Here is a 21,176-nt window from a genome sequence, read left to right on the forward strand (position 1 = left end):
ACTGAGAGAGTGTGTTGAGGCGAATGCGGTGTACTATGAAACAATGTTCTAAAGCAATGTCCACTATAAAATAACTTTGATGCACTAAGTGCTAATATTCAGAACCTTTTAAATAATCCTCGTGCACTTAAATATTAAAGCGATTATGGGCGATTCTGCTCAGGCACATTTTTAGAAGGGATGCTCTCCATTGTAGTATGCATAGATAGCCATTACATTCTATATGAACTGCATGATTTAATTCAATGACGGGTGCCCAACTGTTCCCAAATCTGCCACATGGAGTATTTTGGCTTTAAATTAAGGAATCTAAGTTTCCTAAATCCACTCGACACTAAAGACAAGTATGAGCATTTGTGGGAAATACATTCATTTAGAAGTTTGTGGACGCAGCTAACGGAGTTTAGGGTACTTTTTCTTTATAAACTCATACAAAATGCTTCGTCATACTAAGACATTTGAAAACATAAAAAGCTCTATCAGTACTGATTGTGGTCCAATTGATCGTGTTTGAAATTAAGACTTCCTAGTTACTGAGCATTCTGCGGTTAGGAAAATGTTATATTTTGTCCAATACCAAAGACAGATAATCTGAAGTATCCATTATTGTACATTCGCTACATACCAATCGTCTTCTGTTACACAACAACTCTTGCAATAAAATCAATATTAAAGCAGATCGAGACAGATAATTAATAAAACGTTAAGAGAGTTTTGTAGCTTTTAAGCTTGTTTCAAGCATCTTATACACGAAGAATATTTTAACGCTTGATTTGTTTGTTTATTGTGATTAAAAATATTAACAAGGCATGAAACCACTACAACATAAACATTTTTCAATTAGTCGGTCTATGTGCAATTCACGAACCAAACTATCCATTGTAAAAATGGGAGGACGATATCATGTTAACAATAAAATAAATGCAATAATATAATATGAATATCATGTTTTATTCAATCAATTGTAAATTATTATACAATTTTAAGTATGCTGACATAACCAGTTATGTTTACAAACCGAAATATTATTAATCACATTCTAGTCCCAATTGTTCTAAGCACCATCGCCACCACAATAACCAGGTCTTATACTCAGAATAGTTCTTATACTCAGAATAAGTCTTATACTCAGAATAAGTAGTTTCTTAGTTTGATGTATCTTCTTTACACAAAGTGACAATTCAATGTACAATATTTTAGATGATATTGTAGTTGACATTTTGTTTATTAAAACATTGATCCGTAAAAAAGAAACCATTCAAGGTTGGCCAATTTAACTGCCCGCGTAAATCATACTACAATTTTAACACGATAGTTAAGGTCGGTGAATTCGTGCTAATCATTAGTTTGATGAATGGACATGGGCCGATTACGGATGCTTAAAATATGTATTCACTTATAATGTGATTTAAACATGTTTTGATAGGATGGATGTATTAGGTATGAGGTTGACACGTCACAATTAGATATATTGCATGATATAAATCTCAGACTGTGTTATCAGAGATAAGTCTCTGATGTGGGCCAGTATCGCCTACTTTATCAGCGGATGCCAACAGTGAATAAAATGTAAGGTAATGAATAAATGAAGGAGTATATATATATAATCTGATATACACTCGTCTGTATATACGTAACAATATGAAAATTAAGATTTTCAGGCAAGTGTTATAGTCGTACGTTTCAAACTTAACTATCATTGCAAGTCACACAGACATGGACACGCACACACTGAAAAAGACACACACACATACATGCAGTTCTCAGTTTTGTGACATAAGAGGCCCATCTTGGCCAAATATTACTCACGTGGCATGTATTTACCTAAGAATCGACCTTTGTACTAAATAGGCTTATGTTATAGAGCACGACCATTTGTCAACTATCTTCCAAAGTTCGGTATCATATTAATTTTCATATTTCACTATAACCTGATTAAAAATCTTTTAGATTTGAAGTCATCCAAAATCTTTATTCTAATAAACATAACAACATGGCTTCAAATGTACTAACACATCCATTCAGTCCGATATAAGATCGCATCGTTAATATGCATTAATATCCCGCATTGTGAATGATATCAATCCATATTGATTGTGTGATTAAAACTGGATCAGAAATCTGGACTCCAGCATGGTATCAAGGAATTGTCAACTGACATATGATTTATAATGGACACAAGGTCATTATGACCAAGTGAACTGAAAGCTGTAATTATGTCAACTATGTATTAGCACCTCGACTGTGTTTTCCTGTTGTATAAAGATATTTGCAGTACGTCTCGTACATGTAGTCTATGGCTGTAAGATGACAGCAGCATTTGTCAATTTGGTAGTTGCAAGAAGATGCAAATAGTTTTGGATTCTTGTCATTAGGAAAGAAATAAACTGATTCATTGATATCATTGTTAAAAAGAAAGGATGTTGCTTGGAAAAAAAATTAAATGACGTTATCGCTAGGTGCAACATAAATACGAAGATTATGATCTTCAAGCAGTGGAGACAATATTTGAAACACATCGTATTTTATACAGAGATTGCTTGAAATATTATGATGATTTCATTTATTCATTTTGTAATGTAACTCATCGATATTTATAAATATAAACTGAGATGATTAAGAAAATAATTTTTCATAAGGAAATAATTTCATTTATAATTTGTGCTTGCAAAAGTGTGCAAATACATGAGCCTGGCCACAGTCGGATACAGTAACATTGGATTTTAGTAGCATGATGCGAAAATACAGTATATATTGTATCCATATGGCGTAATATCAACCTATGCAAAACATATAAATACAAATTAACACTTTATTGCGTCTATCATATGAATATTATTGCGTCTATCATATGAATATTATAAAGCATATTTGTAAAATGACTATCCGTCATAGGTATATTTCAATAAGAACCCAAATTGCATTACATACATACTTTTTCCAACTATAAAATCCAGTATATAAATTTAAAGTGAAATGTAAAATGTTGTGTGTGTGTTTAAAACTACAACAGATACACCTAGTTTGAAACATATGTATGCAGATGAGGAGAAAACAAAGTGAGCGACATATGGGTGGACAGGAAGACAAAATAAGGGGATAACTAAAATGAGTTTATGAAAAGAATGACAATAAATCAATGATGTGCAGCAACTTTCAAGTCATCTCTAGACACTAAAAACCTATTTAAACCCGTCACTACAGCTACTGAAAAAGTTTCAGCGACTACTAAGAAAGTTGCAGCGGCTGCTGAAAAAACTATATGGGGAGATATTAAGGAGAAGGATGAGGAGAGGAAAAGGGTTATGTTTCCAGTATTAAAACAAACAAAAAAGATTTTAGAAGATCTTTCAACTAATATAGCAGCAGCTTAACCTCCACCTGTCGATGAAGAAATACTCGAGGATAGCACTGAAACAGAACAAGCCAGGGCTAGGACTGATGTGAACGAAAAATTTACCGAAGATGGTAAATGATTTAGGTGAGTTTGCCGCGCTGACTTTTGACGAACGAGAAAGAGTTTTAAAATCCAAGTATGTTGATGATAATATCAGTTGTAATAATTGGTACAAGTGGATATATCGTATATACTATGGACTTGATCAGGCTAGAGAAGCTGATAGTAGATATATTGCATTTATTAACGCAATAGATATATCTTTTTCACGAATACAACAACCACACAGTACAACTTTCTTTACCACAGCAACAAAAAAAACCAACCTCCTCCACCTTTGCAACAAACAGAACAACTCAAACCTCAACCCAAGAAATTATTACCATCACAACCTGTAGTAATTTTTACCGACGAGGCTCTTGATACTTTTACTGACCGGGATAAATTAATTGATATTGCTGCGTATGATTATGATTCTAGAGAAAAATATCTAAAACCTAAATACGTTGATGAAGTAGAACGTTCAAGTTGGATTTCTGCATTATATTTTGCTTCTAAAAATTCGCGTGTTAATACAAATGATCCAGAGTACGTAAAATTTAGACGGGATATAAATGACAAAATAAAACAAGATAAACGACAATCTCCAGGAAAAAAACCTGGTGCTACTGGTAGTGGTTTGGGAAATAATTATATTTGTCATTATAATATCCTCAATGATGTGTCACGATTAGAAGTTCTTATCGGAGGAAAACGTGCCGGAAATAACTCACCAGAAATAATTAATGATGCAGCTGATATTTGTCGGCGATTATTTCAAGGTGGTATCATGGACATTGGTGTTTACCGAGAACTTATCGATGAACTCGTTGATGATTAGTTGTCACCATAATTAGATAAATGATAAATAAAATAAAAATGATCATGTACAATAGACATTATAGACCCGTACAGGTCAGAGCGGTAAACTCACGATTACCAATCTACAGAGCAACTTACGGAGATGGACTTGGTGATGTTGTTCAAGGGGTATTTAGAAGATTAGTTCCGAAAGTAGCACCTGTTGCAAAACAATTATGTATGAAAGCTATTGATGTCGTTCGTGAGAAAGCTCTTGGTGCAATTGTCAATGTTGCTGGTAAGGCGGTCTTGGCGATCAAAGATAGACTAGCACGATTAATGCGACGAAAATCACAACCAGTAAAATTACCAAGCACTACAGATATGCCCGCAGACGTCAGCAAAATAATAAATCAGGTCGCAAATAAAAAACTAGCAGTCTTGATGGATCAAGAATCTGATGAATTACAAAGAAATATTACTGCAAATTTGATAGCAGGAAGTGGACTTCGCGTTCGTCGATACTTGATTTAAATCGAAGATATATAATAAAATGTTTAAACGTATATCCGACTCAGCATTTAAGATGGATAAACCGGTCCTCAAGGATGAATCGGTACGTGATTATCAGTTTTATTCCTACGATGCAAGAGAACCAAATCACCGGGGGCGTATCAAACTTAAAGTTCAGGATACAAGTAGATATTTCTTACCCGCTGAGTCATTTACTGAAGTAGAAGGTGAACTTGTAAAGACGGATAATACTGCATACGATGCCAATGCACGAGCTGGTTTTGTCAACAACGGGATCATGGCATTATTTGATAACGCCATATACATGATTGATGGAACACATATCGAATCGATTCAGAAGTATGTCGATGTTGCTACAACAATAATTGGTCTAGCAAGATATTCTGATGATTATACAAGATCAGCTGGTCCATCAATGATGTTTGATAAAGATATTACCAACCACGCTGATCATATTCAATATATTAAGGTACAAACACCACGAGGTACTGCAGTTGATCCACAACTGGTTGATTTTGAACATGAAGATAGACCAGGTGCTGCTTTTGATATTATAAAAGGTATTAATGGAAATTTCAGCTTAGGATTTGCAACACGCCGAGCAATGTTGTTAGGAACCAGACATTTTTCATGTGCGATTCCGCTGTCTCATATCTTCGGATTTTGCAGAGATGTTAGAAACGTTATCTTTGGAATTAGACACACAGTTGTACTTGTAAGAAAAGATGATGATAATATAACGAAACTCTCACTGTGGATGCCGGTATTAACTCCATCGGTCACAGAAGAACAGAATTTATTGTCTTTTATGGATCACGGCGGTAGATCATTACTATCATGGTTAACAGTAACCACAGATGCTGTTCAAAGTACCATTAGATGTATATTTACATGGCATATAGCATCACAGCAAGGTGTTTCTGCGCCACGACATATTTTTATTGCGCTGCAAAATAATAATCGGTTGAATAGTCAAGAACGTTCACATATGATATTTGACAATTTCGGTGTTAGCGAGGTTTCGTTGAGGATAAACGGACAACAGGAACCATCCGAAGATATATCGTTAAATTATACCATAAATCATGTGGCACGCGCATATCATCGTTTGATGACATTTATGGGACGTGATCTAAACATAGACACAGGGCTGCAAATATCACAGTTAGATTTTACAAAACTGTATCTGATTTATTACTTTTCGCTGGAGCATCTTGATTTATCGAAGCAATCTGTCGTTGATATACACTTCCGAGCTCGTGTTAGTACCCCGCCAGAACTCGCGGCTGGTCAACCAGTTGTTTATGGTCCTTACAGAGCAATCGCGTTTATACTTAGCGACAAAACCATGTTACTTGAAGGTGGAGGTGGTCGAATGAGAATCGTTGATGTACCAGTGGAAAATCTATAATCATTATTTGGAGCGTGGCAAGAATTTATCATAAAAACGTCATACAGTCATGTTAAAGTAACTCTGACTCCCGGTCAGGTGAAAAAACTTCAATCAAATTCAAAAAAAAAAAACTGTGGAACAAAAATAACGTTGAAACAAGATCAGATTTCTAGTGGTGGTCCAAATAAACTGTCACTAACCAAGAATCAAATTAAACACTTCAACAAAGCATTGAAATCAAAAACTGGAGTTCAACTTGTTCTTTCTACGAGTGCCATTAAAGATATGGTTAAAACAGGTGGTATTTTCCACTTCTTGCAGCAATACCAGGGCTAATAGCTGCTGCCGCTCCAACCGTAGCAAAAGCAGCCGCGTTAGGTGCTGTTGGAACCTTTGCTGGAATGGCTCTAAAGAAAGCAACAGGAAAAGGATATAAAAAAAGATTACCAGGATCTCGTTGGGGAAGAGGTCTGAGGCTTCCAGGATCACTTCGTTAGACGCTCCAGCATCAAATTTTGATTTACATGATCCAGCTAAACGATTAAAAATAAAAAATTCAGAGGTGCTTTTATGCTAGATCAATTACCGAAACAACCAAACAGGGTTGAAACAGGTATTATTAATCTCGACTCAAATTCATGACCCGGTACTCATTGCGTATCATACGCGGTTGATCCACGTAGAATCGTTTATTTTGATTCATAGGGGTTAGCTCCACCGCGTGAGTTTATCAAGTATGTTGCACCACTTCACGCGCAAGTTTGGTATTCAACGCTACCCACACAAACAATGACAGATCCGCCAATATGAGGCCGTGAAGTAATTAATGTACTTAACGCTATATCAAAATCATCCAAACCGCCACATAAAGTCGTGCATGATTATACAAGCAAAAGATTCGTTTTAAACAGATCTTAAATTATATTGGTTGATATTTACGGAAGAAGATCTTCATCTACCGGTGTTAATAAAAAGAAAGATGACACTGATTTGTCGAAGTACTCGATTAAAGATGAACTCGCTGATATTATGAATCTTTCTGGAGTTGACCCAGGTGAGGTTGTTATTTTTCAGGATCGATATGGTAAACTAAAAACCAGCAATGTCAAATGGAATGATATAGTTCGACGAGTACTCGGTGCGGTCACGGATAATATCCCTGTGTTTACTGTCAGCGGAAAAATCAGGGATTCAACTGTATCGTTTACAACTGTCAGATGAAATTGCAAAAAGCGTTGCTAATCGCGTGAAAAATACTGGAGACACAGTGACGGGAGAACTCAGCAAGATGCATTCGCCACGCGGCTTGCATGGCGAGAGGTGTACATTAACGCCTTCGGGCTTCCGCCCCCACTTATATAGAAAAAATCCTATCGAACGGTACCGTCGACAATATGCTCTTTACGAGATTTGAACAGTGACCCACAAAACAAGAATCGGCTGCGCTAGCATTGCGCTAATGGTTCTAATCTGCTTGTTTATGTTTCAGAAATCATTATATAGTTTGACCATTACTAAAGAAATCAGTAATTAGTATTTTCTCCTAAAACACAACTGCACTTTAGTTCCGAAACACATAAATTCAACAGAAATACATCGTATCAACGTATTTCTGCTTTACAAATCAGGTTTATAAAGTTAATTATTTTAGGAATAATATATGTATCCGAAAATAATTACAGAAACGTTCTGGCTACTTGTTGTTTGCTTTATCAATTATTATCGCAGAAAGAAATACAGATGAACCAAGAAACCAAACGAATTTAATAAAATAAAAATATTGTTTCTTAAAAATGTATTGTTTGTGCTTAATAAAAAAAACATGTACCAAAATGATTGTTATTGATACAAAATAACGGAAAATATAAGGGAGATAATTGATATTCTTCCTGCAAGCCAACGGAAAATATAAGGAAGACAACTGATATTCTTCCTGCAAGCATAACTGATATTCTTCCTGCAAGCATAGCTGATATTCTTCCTGCAAGCAAACGGAAAATATAACTGTAAATCACTCTCGACAAATCGAAATTTGTCGAATTAAAGGTGTCTCAACTGACTTTAGAAATACACAGAAAAATATTATAAATATTTATGTACAGCAATTTTCCGCTTACACAGAGTGCTTTGCGAGTGTCTTGGTCAAGGGAAGTAACTTCATTACACGAATATACTCAACGGAGTTTTCTCCCTTAAATACACTGAAATTTATATTTTTAACGTAGAATACTAAAAAAAAGAACAATTTATCGAATTTATGGTACAATATTACGGGTTTTCACCTAAAATAACAAGGATAATTAACGCAAAACAAATTATTTATTTACAAGTCTGATATTTTATCGTAAATATGTCTGCGGGTCTGTGACATGGTCAAAGAGAGGTAACTTCATTACATGAATATACTCAACGGAGTTATCTCCCTTACACACACTGAAATTTACAGAAAAAAATTAAATAAATAGTTAATAAATATAATCCGAGGTAATTGCTTGCTAAAGATGACAGTTTGTATTTAACAATAATAGAAAATAATTTTCTGTTTATATTTATTTGTGAAGGTAGATTTTTTTATATTTTCTGCGACGTATTTTACCACACGCAGGTTAACATCAAAATATTTTGCAGCAGAACACATTGATTGAAAAATTCTCTCTTCACCAGTCTCTACATTAAAAGATTTAATCGCTCTAGGAATCTTTGTGAACTTACCGGTCCATCCCCGTGCAGAGTTTTCGCTTTGTATAACAGCTTGAAGATTGGATAAATTATTATGGGTTTTTATACCGTCGATATGATCGATCACAAGACCATCTTTGATCACTCCGAAGAAACACTCGTATGTGAAACGATGACAGAGATAATTTTTCTTCCCAATAGTAAACGTTAGATAACCAGATTTAATATCAAAACCAACTGGTCTCTTCAACCTGCAATTTTTAATCACACCATCACGATTTGATTCGTAGTTCGTTATTGTAGGATGCTTTACAAACTCGTGGTTCATATTTTGCTCCATTTATGTAATAGCATTATTTGTTTAAATCATAATTTGTCTGAAAGCTTAGTTTAGATAATCCTCCACGGATTTTATAGCGTTGTTACTGTTATTTTCTTTATATCATGATATCTTTTAAGCTCGAGATATTTTTTTCACAACAATTTGCATACAACTGTGTTTTTCCTCGTACATCAACACCACATCGCAGACACGGTATTGGTCCTAAAGAACCTCTACGAACGCTTTGCAAGTGTTGTCCGCAGAATTCCTTTTTACAGGACTTATTACAAGGGGTCAATGAATCCACCATGAGCCATTTGCATCGAGACATTGTATATATAATATTTTAATTTAAATACTTGTTTGAAATATAATATGAACGAATTCGATAGATTATCCCGAATCAAACCTTGGAAAGCAGATAAATTTAATCTCGACAGAATATCTCCTGACCTACCGATGCGAGATCTGGTTGATCCGAAAAATAAAAGTTTGATTAATGAAATTCACGACGCCAAGAAAGAATTTCACGCAGATGGTGCATTTCATATGTGGTCAACGTTCAAGATTATACGTAACAAAGATATCATCGACGCTACGATGAACGACAAACGAGCAGCAGTCCTCGTTAACTACCTTCATAATCGCAAATATCTTTTCAGAATAAAATTTGTCGTGCTAACAGAAACATATGATTGGATTATCCGTGACAAATATGATCCTGTTCATGCTAATAAAAAAAAACTGTCGTACTAAGTATAGATTCCAAACCAGGTCTATTAACTGGTATTGACAAACCGTATTATGAACGAGCATACCCTGTAACAGCAGTTATTTATGGAATCTATCCGATGAATGAAAAACCCAGCGTTGATAATCTGAAGCCGATGAAATTTTCATAAATAAACTGTGTAGCTGAATGAGTAACAGAACATTTTACCGTTTCGACTCGTGGAAATGGTTTAACAGATAAAAGACGTAAAATAATAAAAGAGTGGGGAGAAATGGTTAAAGATACCGGAACGTTTATCAAAGATGTCGCTGAGTTAGGAAAAAAATTAAAATTCCCAATAACCTTAGCGACGATAACAGGAGAGATTTTGTATTTTTCACAATAAAAATCAAAAGGAGCTTCGATTAAAATTATTGATCATATCGCACACGCGTGGACTAGCGCAGTAACAATATTTCCACGAGATCGAACTGTTAAATTTTACCGCGGAGGTATGTTTGATTTTATTAACGAAATAAGTAAAAAACGTTCCTGTGTCAGTATGGTTGTTTCAAAGTTCTGAAAACGACGAATCAGATATGGAAGAAAAAAGTAAATTTGATCAGTTTGTAAGACCAAATGGTGTTATTTATCGAACAGATCTTCTCCACGAGAAAATGAAAAATCTTGCACTGCAATATACTGATGATACTGACGAACTATTGAGCAACTGTTTTACTGTTCCGTCAGTTGTGGCTCATTTTGCTAGAAAGAAAAATTCGTGGAAACCAACTAGATTTGATTTTCTCAATGATACTCGAACTCGAATACTGGCACGGTGGACTATGGAATAATAAATACGATCATAAAGATGTTATTTCGGATGATATGGTTGCATGTTATCCGGGAAGTGTTCTCGGATACGGAGATTGTTCTGTATACTTCAAGAGATTCGGTCATCCGACACACGAAATGACGCGAGTATCGATAAATGGACCATTACCGGATTTTGACCTGACTGGATTTGCTTGTGTCGAATCATTCGAGTTTGCTAAAGATGTTCATACGATTTGTTATTTTTGGTTCGGTAGGAATTTTTCTGAAAAAAAAATGTGGGCACCAATAGTACTGTTACGGTATATGCTTGATTGTGCCATATTAATATCGCTGAAGCAATTATATCATATCGAAAACAAACCGAAGTTTGGCTACCACAGCAAAAGGAATATTCCAATGATGAAAACCCGGATAAAACAGATTACGAGAATAAAATCGCAAAAGATCTTGGCAGAAAAATAATTGGCAAGTTCACCCAATGAGGATCATATGATCATAAACGACATTGTACAAGATTGATCATGGATGATGCTGAGTTAGATTTTATAATCGCTGATACAACGAATAAAAAACACGTTTATAAATCGAGAAATAGCCTTCTTGCCAAATGGAAATAAACTATGTACAATTGTGAGCTATACGGACGGTGAGTCACCTCAATATACTCATTTAAAATCATCAATGTTAACGTACGTTTTGATAAATTTATTATGATGATAAATAAAATTTCTGAATTTGCTGTCAGAGTCGCCACAGATTCGTTTTATATCAATAAAAAATATTCAGGACTGTTAGAAAAATTAAATATAGACACTTGTGCATCGTGGGGTTCGTGGAGAATACAAAAGGAAAATATACTTAATTATTCCGAATCCGCTGATGTTGCGGTTAAAGATATTTACCTGATAAAATCAGGCAGAAATAATCAGATATCTTCAGTATACGATCCAATATCCAGAAATAAAACGGCTCATCTAAACGGATCTGGCGGTTCTGGTAAAAACACTCGAGCGATCGAACTATTTCAGAATTCAGATATGATCGTGCTAACACCTACACACAGACTCGCGCGAGAAATGAAACAACGAGGAGTACAGTCATGTACTTATCATAGCTTTTTAGGTACAATGGACTCCTGATCGAATGGGAGAAAAATATATTCCAAGGATTATCGTTTGGGGTGAAATATGTACTGTGTCGTTGGAAGTATTAAAAACATTTCTCGATTGGTTGTTAACAAGAAATACTGCTGTGATAATGTGCGGCGATCACGGTCAACCACCACCTATAGAAGGACCATCTCCACATGATTGGCTGAAAAAGTTCGTTTATTACTATGAAGAAATAACTGATGATCATAGAACACTTGATGCAGAATTAAGGGAATTAAGAAAATTAATCAGACTACAACCGAATAAAATTCAATGTGAAGTAATGCGTGAATTGATCTCAAAAACACCCATGAAAGACTTTCTACAAATGTGGAGACCAAACGATTTGATAGTTGTAAGTAGAAAGATAGTTCGTGATACACTTCAACGGGAGTTGTTTCAGTTATAACGAGAGAAATTTCCAACGTGCTAGTTCCGTTATGTTATCGACCAGCAGATACGCGACGGCAAAATATTGACGTTGATATACCAGGACAGGGGAAACAGAATCTTGTGTTGAATGATATTGTTGCAGTTGATGTTGGTGTTGTTGAAGATGCTCTACGTGCTGACAAATCCCCGTGGACGCTTGGATACGCGATGACAATTTATTCATCTCAAGGCTTAGCTATTACTGATACTGTTGTTTGGATCGTTGATGATCGTATCGAATGGTCGAACTTAGTTTATCTTGCAGTATCTCGAGTTAGAAAAATATTTCAACTGCGGAGAATCGTCATAGACTCGTCAGTGATCATTGATGACCTCGACGGTGATATAATAAGAAAAATATTGGCTGGTTATAAACAAAGTGACAAAAAAAAAAATAAACGCGATTTTGATCTTGATGTTGAATTTATTAACACACTGAAACAACAGCAGAATAATCATTGTGCAAGTTGTAATTGTATAATGTTATGACGGTATCTGAAAAATGATCCAAGACAATTTACTGTAGACAGAAAAAATAACAATCTTGGTCATACACGAGAAAATACTCTGTTGACCTGTCGTGAATGTAATTGACGTCAGGTTGCTGGCACCAGTGCTAGTTAAGTGATTTGGGTGGCAATTGTGTGTCCTCGGGAATTATTTGTAATTGTTCACGTACAAATCCACGTTAAGGAGCAGTTGAATCCAGTCTGTAGATTGCTGGTCTACCAGTGGATCTTGTTATGCTAGATATCTTGTGCGTCGTAATACTCCAAATAGGATCAGTCGCTCTTTTCTTACCACCTTCATGTTCACCGGGTTCATATAAATACCTGACAGTGGTATTACATAATACTGATTGTGTTGAAAAATCACGTTGTTGTATTGGTATATGTTTTTTTTTGTGATCGCGTTAATTGGTTTCATGTTGGTTGTTCGAGTAATCTCATTATTTAATGCAGTTATCACATTTGGTAATCTTGCCACCCATTCGCGAGATCTTTTATCTTGAATAAATTCCTTCGCGTATTGATATCCAAATAACCGCTCAGCGAGTGTTCAATTAAATCGTTCAACAATTGCCTGATCACGATGAATTGCAGAATGTCCTAGTCGTATTTTGACATTATGTCGCTTCATCAACGATGATACTTGACCAAGAAATTCTTTGCCAAGATCAACCTGTAATAGTTGTGGCCATCGTAAACCACCTCGTTGATAAATTCGTTCAAACGCATCGGCTACTTCAGATGCTCTCTCTGCTGATAATGGTTCTGTATCTTAGTATCTACTTGCAACATCAACAACAGTTAGAGCGTATTTGTATGTTATTTGACGTCGACCATTTTTAACGGTATCACGTGGTAGAAATAATATATCAGCCTGATGAACTTCATTAGGAACACTAACATCAAAATGTGCAAAATGAATTTGCTTAGGTGGCAGTAGATAAATTTGCCATATTGCTTGTTTGAATAACCACGCTTTAGCAGTAGAATACTTGACTTTTGCTGCATCAGCAAGTTTACTAATTGCTGCTTTACCCTTCCAGTATCCAATTGGTGAATAATAAATCGATTCCATTTATATATTACCAGCCCCTAGCGCTAATTTACCTTTCATCGCGGATCTTACTAACCAATTAGCCAATGATTCTCTTATATTTTTATTTTTTTATAGAATTTAATGAATGAATCAATTTCACATCTGCAATATGTCTGTCTTGTAAATCATTGCTTTTACACACAACATCATGAACATGACACGCTTCATCAATAGCGTTTATTGGTTCCTCGTTTGGTTTTGGTTGATCCTGATTATCAAGCCTGATATCAAGTCGAGTACCAGGGCCACAGTAATTATATCCTGGTAGATGTTTTTCTACAGAGTATTTAGCCCAGGGAGTTCCTGGGAACTTTGACATTAATTTAGCAATATCACCACCATCTTTTTTAGGTAAAAAAGAAGAAAAAAACACTGTTGCATACTGCACATTTTCCACCATATGCTATTCTCGCATTTTTTGTTGTTATGTTACTCAGCGATACACACTAATACCAAAGGTGACCAGAGATAACTGTAATATTTTAGTTGTGTTTAATGGAGTTGATACTCATACGTTGCGAAATATTCATCAAACTTGGTGTGGCGGTGACATGGACATAAATAAATTTAGAAACATTTTTTCACGAGCGCAAGCTACTCCGCATGGCTTTATAGCAATAAATTTACATGATCCTCGAACACGATATAGAATCGGACTTGTTAAAATATTTGGATAAATTAATAGCAGCAGGAAGGGCGCGACCTCATATATGTAAACAAAGTACATACTTTTTTCGTATGATGTTTTGTTTTAAGCAAATTATATTTCAACCAAGTAGTCTGTTCGCCCTTCCTGCTTTTCTCATATGGTGTTTTGTTTTAAGCAAATTATATTTTAACCAAGTGGTCAGTTCGCCCTTCCTGCTTCTTCTTTTGTTAAATCTGCCACTTTCTTGTTTTCGCTTTCCTTTGTCATGGTATTTTCCACTCCAGGACTAAAACAATAAATCATAGTAAGATTCCAAATATTACCTGTATGTATGTATGTATATATGTATGTATGTATGTATGTATGTATGTATGTATGTATGTATGTATGCATGCATGCATTCATGTTTGCATATGATTAACTGCATGACATCAAACTCTTGGCTATGCAGAGCAGAGGAAAACTTAGTTCTATTATTTAGATCTAAACATTCTAAATATCTACAAGACTTAATCATTTAAATGAAAGTACATATTGTAGCAATACACAATAAAAGATGAAATGGTTTATTAAACAGACAAGAAACGTAACTTAAAAACAAATAGGCATTGAGCAATATATAAATTTTAATCATGAAGATACTGTCTAATATAGACATAATAAATGAACGATTAATATCATGAACATTAAGTCATGATATCCAAATAATAGTTTGGGTGGAACATGTATTCGCTAAATAGCGTATGATTATAAGACAAGAACACATCGAAACCATAAAAGGACACGTATGTAAATATCATATTATCATATAGGGCAAACGTTTATTTATATGTGAAAATAAATGCAAACGCAGAAAATTTTAAAATAAAAGGAACAAAGCAACTTATGTAAAAAAGACATGTAATTATTGATTACATTGATTAAGATGCGTTTCTTTTTCATCAAGTAAACGAATTTGTTCCTGAACCTGCAGACAACTAATCATACTTGTGCTTCACAGACACCTCGTGTAGAGAAAACTTTAGTGACACTTAAAACGTTATGTCTACAAGCTTCTCGTGACATAGCCTGCTTTTCTTTGATACCTAAAAATGTATAGGTAAGAATGTTTCCACTGTTCAACAATACGATTCACAATTAATGTTCCAGATAAAATGTTTTTAACAATTTTCTATAGAATTCCGCTAGGCATGTTAGAATGTTATATCCTTTTGAATGATATTTATATTTAATATTTACCGTATATGCTAGTCCAATAAGACTTGCTACAACTATTTCAGAAAACAAAAATAAAATGCCTAGTTAATATTTCGTGCTGCATTATTTTGACAAAATTCTAAATTGCTCTTGTGGCCAGAAATTGAGATCATTACATTGTAGACAAACTCTGTATTTCCCCATTAATAGTGTATACAAAATCCTGGAGGTGTTGTATAATATCAGCCAATTCATTGTTTATTTTAGTTACACTAATTAGATCAATGACGTAATTATTATTTTACCATTTTTCGATAAAAAGGATAAGCTACACGAGCGAACACACAGTCAATAAAATTTAGATTACATCTATAATATACAAGACCATTGGAAGGAAAAACACAAAGTACCCAAACTTGTATGTTAGTCTCTTTATACTGTGAAACCATGCCACAACATATTTTGTACAAAGGGATGCTCCTCAAGGTCATAGCTGCCATCGATTTTTGGTATAATAGGCACTTTGCTTCATTCCTATAATTCCTCCAGCAATCACCGCTTTTCTCACTTGGCCTAAAAGGAATTCTCTACCTAAGACTCAAGTCAGGCTATATTCTTCTCTGAGATAGGAGTTTCTGTTGGATTAAAACCGATGCACACACTTTCGCATCTGCAACACGATATTACCGATTATACTGATTTCGAACTCTATGCAATCAATAATGTTCACCCTACTGAACTAAGTTTGTATATTTGTTGCACAAGGTGTATATGTAAGATACCAAAATAACACAAAAAATATAAATAACTGTCTCATATAGTGCCATGGTACCAAATGCACTTGTATATAAAGTATAAATACAGTTTTAAATACGAATGTGCACAAAATAGACGAAAATTATTGGTTTGTACCAGAATCAAGAACATTGGGATTTGTAATAAATCCTTTTGTGCGCATGTCTTGAGAGGAACACGAAACTGGATGAAATCACATCACGAAATGCTTACATAAAATCCAAGTCACTCAGGAAAAATTCAAAGATCAACATGATACGAGATTAATCAAGAAATAAATCGTGTGAAATCAGTGGTTATTACAATAGATAATTGAGAGAAAAAAATGATGTCATCAGTCTTAGAATACCTTATAAATTTCGAGGATTTCGTTTCACAATAATTATCCAATTGCATTGAAACTCTCATTTACAAACAATTCCACGGATACAAATGCACCACGATTAAACAAACGAGATACAACAATAATGTCACAGACTATTACAAACTTCTGTCGAGATTGCCAAGGGCCATCACGTGTAATGAAACATTTCTGATATATGTATAACTCATATAACCCAACCCTCCAAATACTCAGAATCATATAACATTTCACATTTTAAACTGATACTATGGTCCATCCTTGTTTTGACTGCTCCGGTGGCCTAATGGTTAGAGTATCCGCCTAGGATATGAGTGGTCGCGAGTTCCAACCCCCTCGAGTCATAAGAAAGACTTAAACAAAAGGGTACTAACAGCCGCCTCACTAGGCGTTCATTATTAAGAAGTTAATGTTAGGACCCTTCGGCCGTGTGACAGGATACTATGACTGGGTTGGACATGATGCTACATGTCTATTGCACGATGATCCAGTGCTAAACATCACTGTTAACGCCTACACTTTATACATAGTAGCGAATGACTAAAAAATTGTTAAAGCTAGGTAAACAAATCCAAATTTGACACACATAAAAAAAATAAGCCAATAAATACATGATTTTATTGCGGGTCTCTGTGTGATTCATTCGCTTGATCTACTTCATTTTTATTTTATTATGAACTGGCTTTTATCTTAAACGCACTATTAAAAAGGACGTTTAAATCAAGGGGGAAATCAGTCCTTGATGGTACGGTTATTTACGCTGTTTTAAAAACTCCTGATCATACAAATTTAAAGCTGATTTATTTATTGTCATTCTTATTATATTGTGATTATGTATCTGATTTTTAAAACTCCTTACCATTTATGCATGTTTTTCATATGATATCATCTGCACGCATTCATTTAGCTGATCAACTGATAAAATCAATAAGGTACACAAGGACTTGAAAGATATCCTTGGATTTTAGTTTAAATATGTTTTCGTCTTATTCACAATATATAATCTTATTTTCTTCTTTACATTACACTCATAAAGTGCTCAAAGGGATATAACTTTTAAATCTTGACATACCATAAAAAGATTACGCTCTGTAAATTCAAGGGACACAAAAACTAAACAACTATCTTTTCAAAGTTCCAGCTGAAAATATCTATATCTGCGGAGACCATATTGTAAGACACATGTCCACATCAATAGTATGTCGAACGACACAAATTTTACAATCGGGTTTAAAGCAAGATAAAAGCAGGCGTAAGTGTTAAGCAAGTGAATGAGTGATCCATCTTTTTCATGTAGAGTTAATGCCCTTAAGGTACATTGGTTTCGGTAGAGCAATTATCAACAAAAGTCAACAAACTGTATTCAATTCGGTATATGTTTATATGGACCAATACCTATTAAATTCAGAAAATATATAATTGGAACTGGCTATCTACACAGCAGAGTAATGTCTCAATTATTAAGACGATTTTGATGTTTATGACATTTAGTATATACATTTTCGTAAATGCCCATGTTTGTGGTTCATACTTCTTTACGGTTTTCAGTGTACGTTTCTAAAACGGTCGAAACCATTTGTATTTAGACTGTCCCGGCCTCATTCGGATCGTCTATATAATAACGTGTATTGCGTTTTGATAATGAAGAACACTATCAATTATTTGTACGTAATGCATTATGTTACTTCGCTTTTGTCTCTAGCGCTGTGGAAAATATTTTAATTACCAAGCTGTCTTATAACAATTTTTCAATGCGTCTAAGGCTTCCTTTTAAGCATGAGAGATCTTTGCCTTGCTGTTAATTATAAATGTTTTGAGTTTTATATTAATGGACACGACGTGAATAACATAATTTGCTGCATGTCCCGGCAACGTACATCAAACCCTGTAAAGACCTGAAACAACAATACAACTTGAGCCTTGGTTCAAATCGTAATATAGCAGCTGTAATAGCCATTTCACCATTAAACAATTACCAACCCAACGTATCCCCAGTAAAACACAAGGGATACGTTGGGTTGGTAATTGTTATATACAGTTATATACAGTTTCTTTATAACCATATCTTTCTACATTTACTTAATGTTAATCAACCTAGCATTATTCAATTTTAGAAGGGAAAATATAATAAACACTATTTAATACTTAACTATTCAGTTAAATAATTAACATTTTCGTTAGTTCATTATGTTGTTAAGTAATACCATTTTTGTTATTAGATTATAATTATGATTCCTGTATAAGTTCATGCACTAAAAGTGTTTCGAGGACAATAATAGGCGTCCTATTTTATTTATGTCTAAATATCAATTCAGTGCTCTAGTTATATGCAATTTTTTAAACAACCAAATGTACCGTCTCATAAAACAAGGAATAAAACTGCACTCGCCAGTGTTTATGATCAACTATATACGAGTTATTTTGCATATTTATTATACGTATTTCAAATCAACCTCAGGAACTTAAGCACTTATTTGTCACAAAATCGACCATACATTCTCCACAATTGATATGAATGTACATAATGATGCTCAAGATATACTGTGTGAGTTTTCGAAACGATGTTTCCGGCATGTGACAAAAGATCTTTCCGTAAATGACCTTCAGTTGCTTATTGATTAATCCAAAGAATGTCACACCTATCAAAAAGTAAAAGTGCATCGAAACAGGATTACAATCTAAAGATCTAAAGAAGTATATATAACTGGTTTCATCGATAAATCGCCCAACGATCCCCAAGTAATTCATTATATGCGAAGGAACCATGATATTTATATATATATATATATATATATATATATATATATATATATATATATATATATATATATATATATATATATATATATATATATATATATATATAATAGTACTTGTGTTTTATTACGAAATTAGTGTTCATGTCAGTTAGTGGTTAGTGACATTTAAATGAATGTAAATTAGTATACAAGACTGGGTATGATTAATTCATAAGCTTTGTCCCAATCGAAACTACGAAGGCAAGTATCCTATCTAATATCCAATGTGTGGGTCCTGCATCGGATCCGATTTCATAGATTGCTGACTTGGGCTCGCTACGTCGTGGGCCTGTACAATACAAAGACTGTTAATTCTGTGTCATCTGGATTTCTCATATGAAGTGGGCTAATGTCGAAATTTTAAAGAGTCTATAAAAATAATATCAAATTCAGGCATCATCCTTACATAATCAATATTGAATAAACTGCATTCTTTAACTTTTCACTAATTAGTAGCTGAAGCAAGCCTTAAAATTTAATGAGTAATTATACATTTTAAAAAAATCCCGAAGACAATGTGCCTTTGTGTAATTGGTTGGTATTCAAAGGAACATGAATTTGTGACACGTTAAATTGTGCCGTAGTGACAATAAACAAAGCCCACTTAAAGTACTCACCTAATGTGAACCCTTCCTAACACATTTTGATTCAATGCACCACTGCAATAAAAAAAAAAAAAAAATATATATATATATATATATATATATATATATATATATATATATATATATATATATATATATATATATATATAAAGAATTCAAATCATATGGCGAATAACAGTCCTTTCATATGCACTGGATCCAGCAAGGGATCACGTTTGTCAGGGATTGATTAAGATACCTGTAATAAACTGACTACGAACAGTGCACAGAGCAAAAATAGTATCTAGCTAGCCTAAGAGCTTTTGACTCTTAATGAGTCTTTTTAAAACTTTACATGTCTATGACTTGTTACGGATATATATAATTGACAACAGTAAAGTTTGAATTATTGTTAAATAAGAAGAATGGTTTTCTTGTCACTTCGAAATATAATTTTGCGACAGTAGATAATAAATTGTCGTTGTTTATGACATTACGTTTTGACAGAAATTTTCATGCGATGATCTGATTAATGAGCTTTTCACAGTCTTGCAGGTAAACAAAATTCAGGAGAGAGAGAGAGAGAGAGTGAGAGAGAGAGAGAGCCTGGGTGAGATATATCTTACCATATTGTGTCCGCATTGTGTGCCACTAGCTGCACTGAAGTATCTTCCACTGCACCCGCCCGTTTTGGGATCTTTACATTTTAAGTAACAAATATTTAAAGGAACAACCTGAAAAAAAGAACATTATGTCAATCATAACTTAAGGTGTATAGTGTTACGTAATTACCTGGCCACATTGGTTTCGCAAACGGCTGTTAATTGCAGCCAGCTGGGGGGCAGTAGAGCTCGTGTCAGAGGTGTCAATGTGGTGTTTGAGACTTACAA

General features: G+C 34.3%; 1 protein-coding gene across 1 annotated transcript in view; it reads right to left on the reverse strand.

The window, feature by feature from the left end:
- Positions 1-20,319: 20,319 nt before the first annotated feature.
- The window catches only part of LOC149790558 (metalloprotease mig-17-like), a 43,440-nt gene continuing 42,583 nt past the window's right edge, over positions 20,320-21,176 (reverse strand). The window contains exons 4-5 of the mRNA XM_089973243.1: positions 20,913-21,020; positions 20,320-20,361 (exon numbers count right to left, since the gene is read on the reverse strand). Coding sequence (XP_089829369.1) covers positions 20,320-20,361; positions 20,913-21,020 — 150 coding nt within the window. The remainder of the gene's footprint in view (positions 20,362-20,912; positions 21,021-21,176) is intronic.

The sequence above is a fragment of the Sinohyriopsis cumingii genome, chromosome 10 (assembly GCF_028554795.1).
Source record: "Sinohyriopsis cumingii isolate HCF-2022 chromosome 10, ASM2855479v2, whole genome shotgun sequence".
Taxonomy (NCBI): Eukaryota; Metazoa; Mollusca; class Bivalvia; order Unionida; family Unionidae; genus Sinohyriopsis; species Sinohyriopsis cumingii.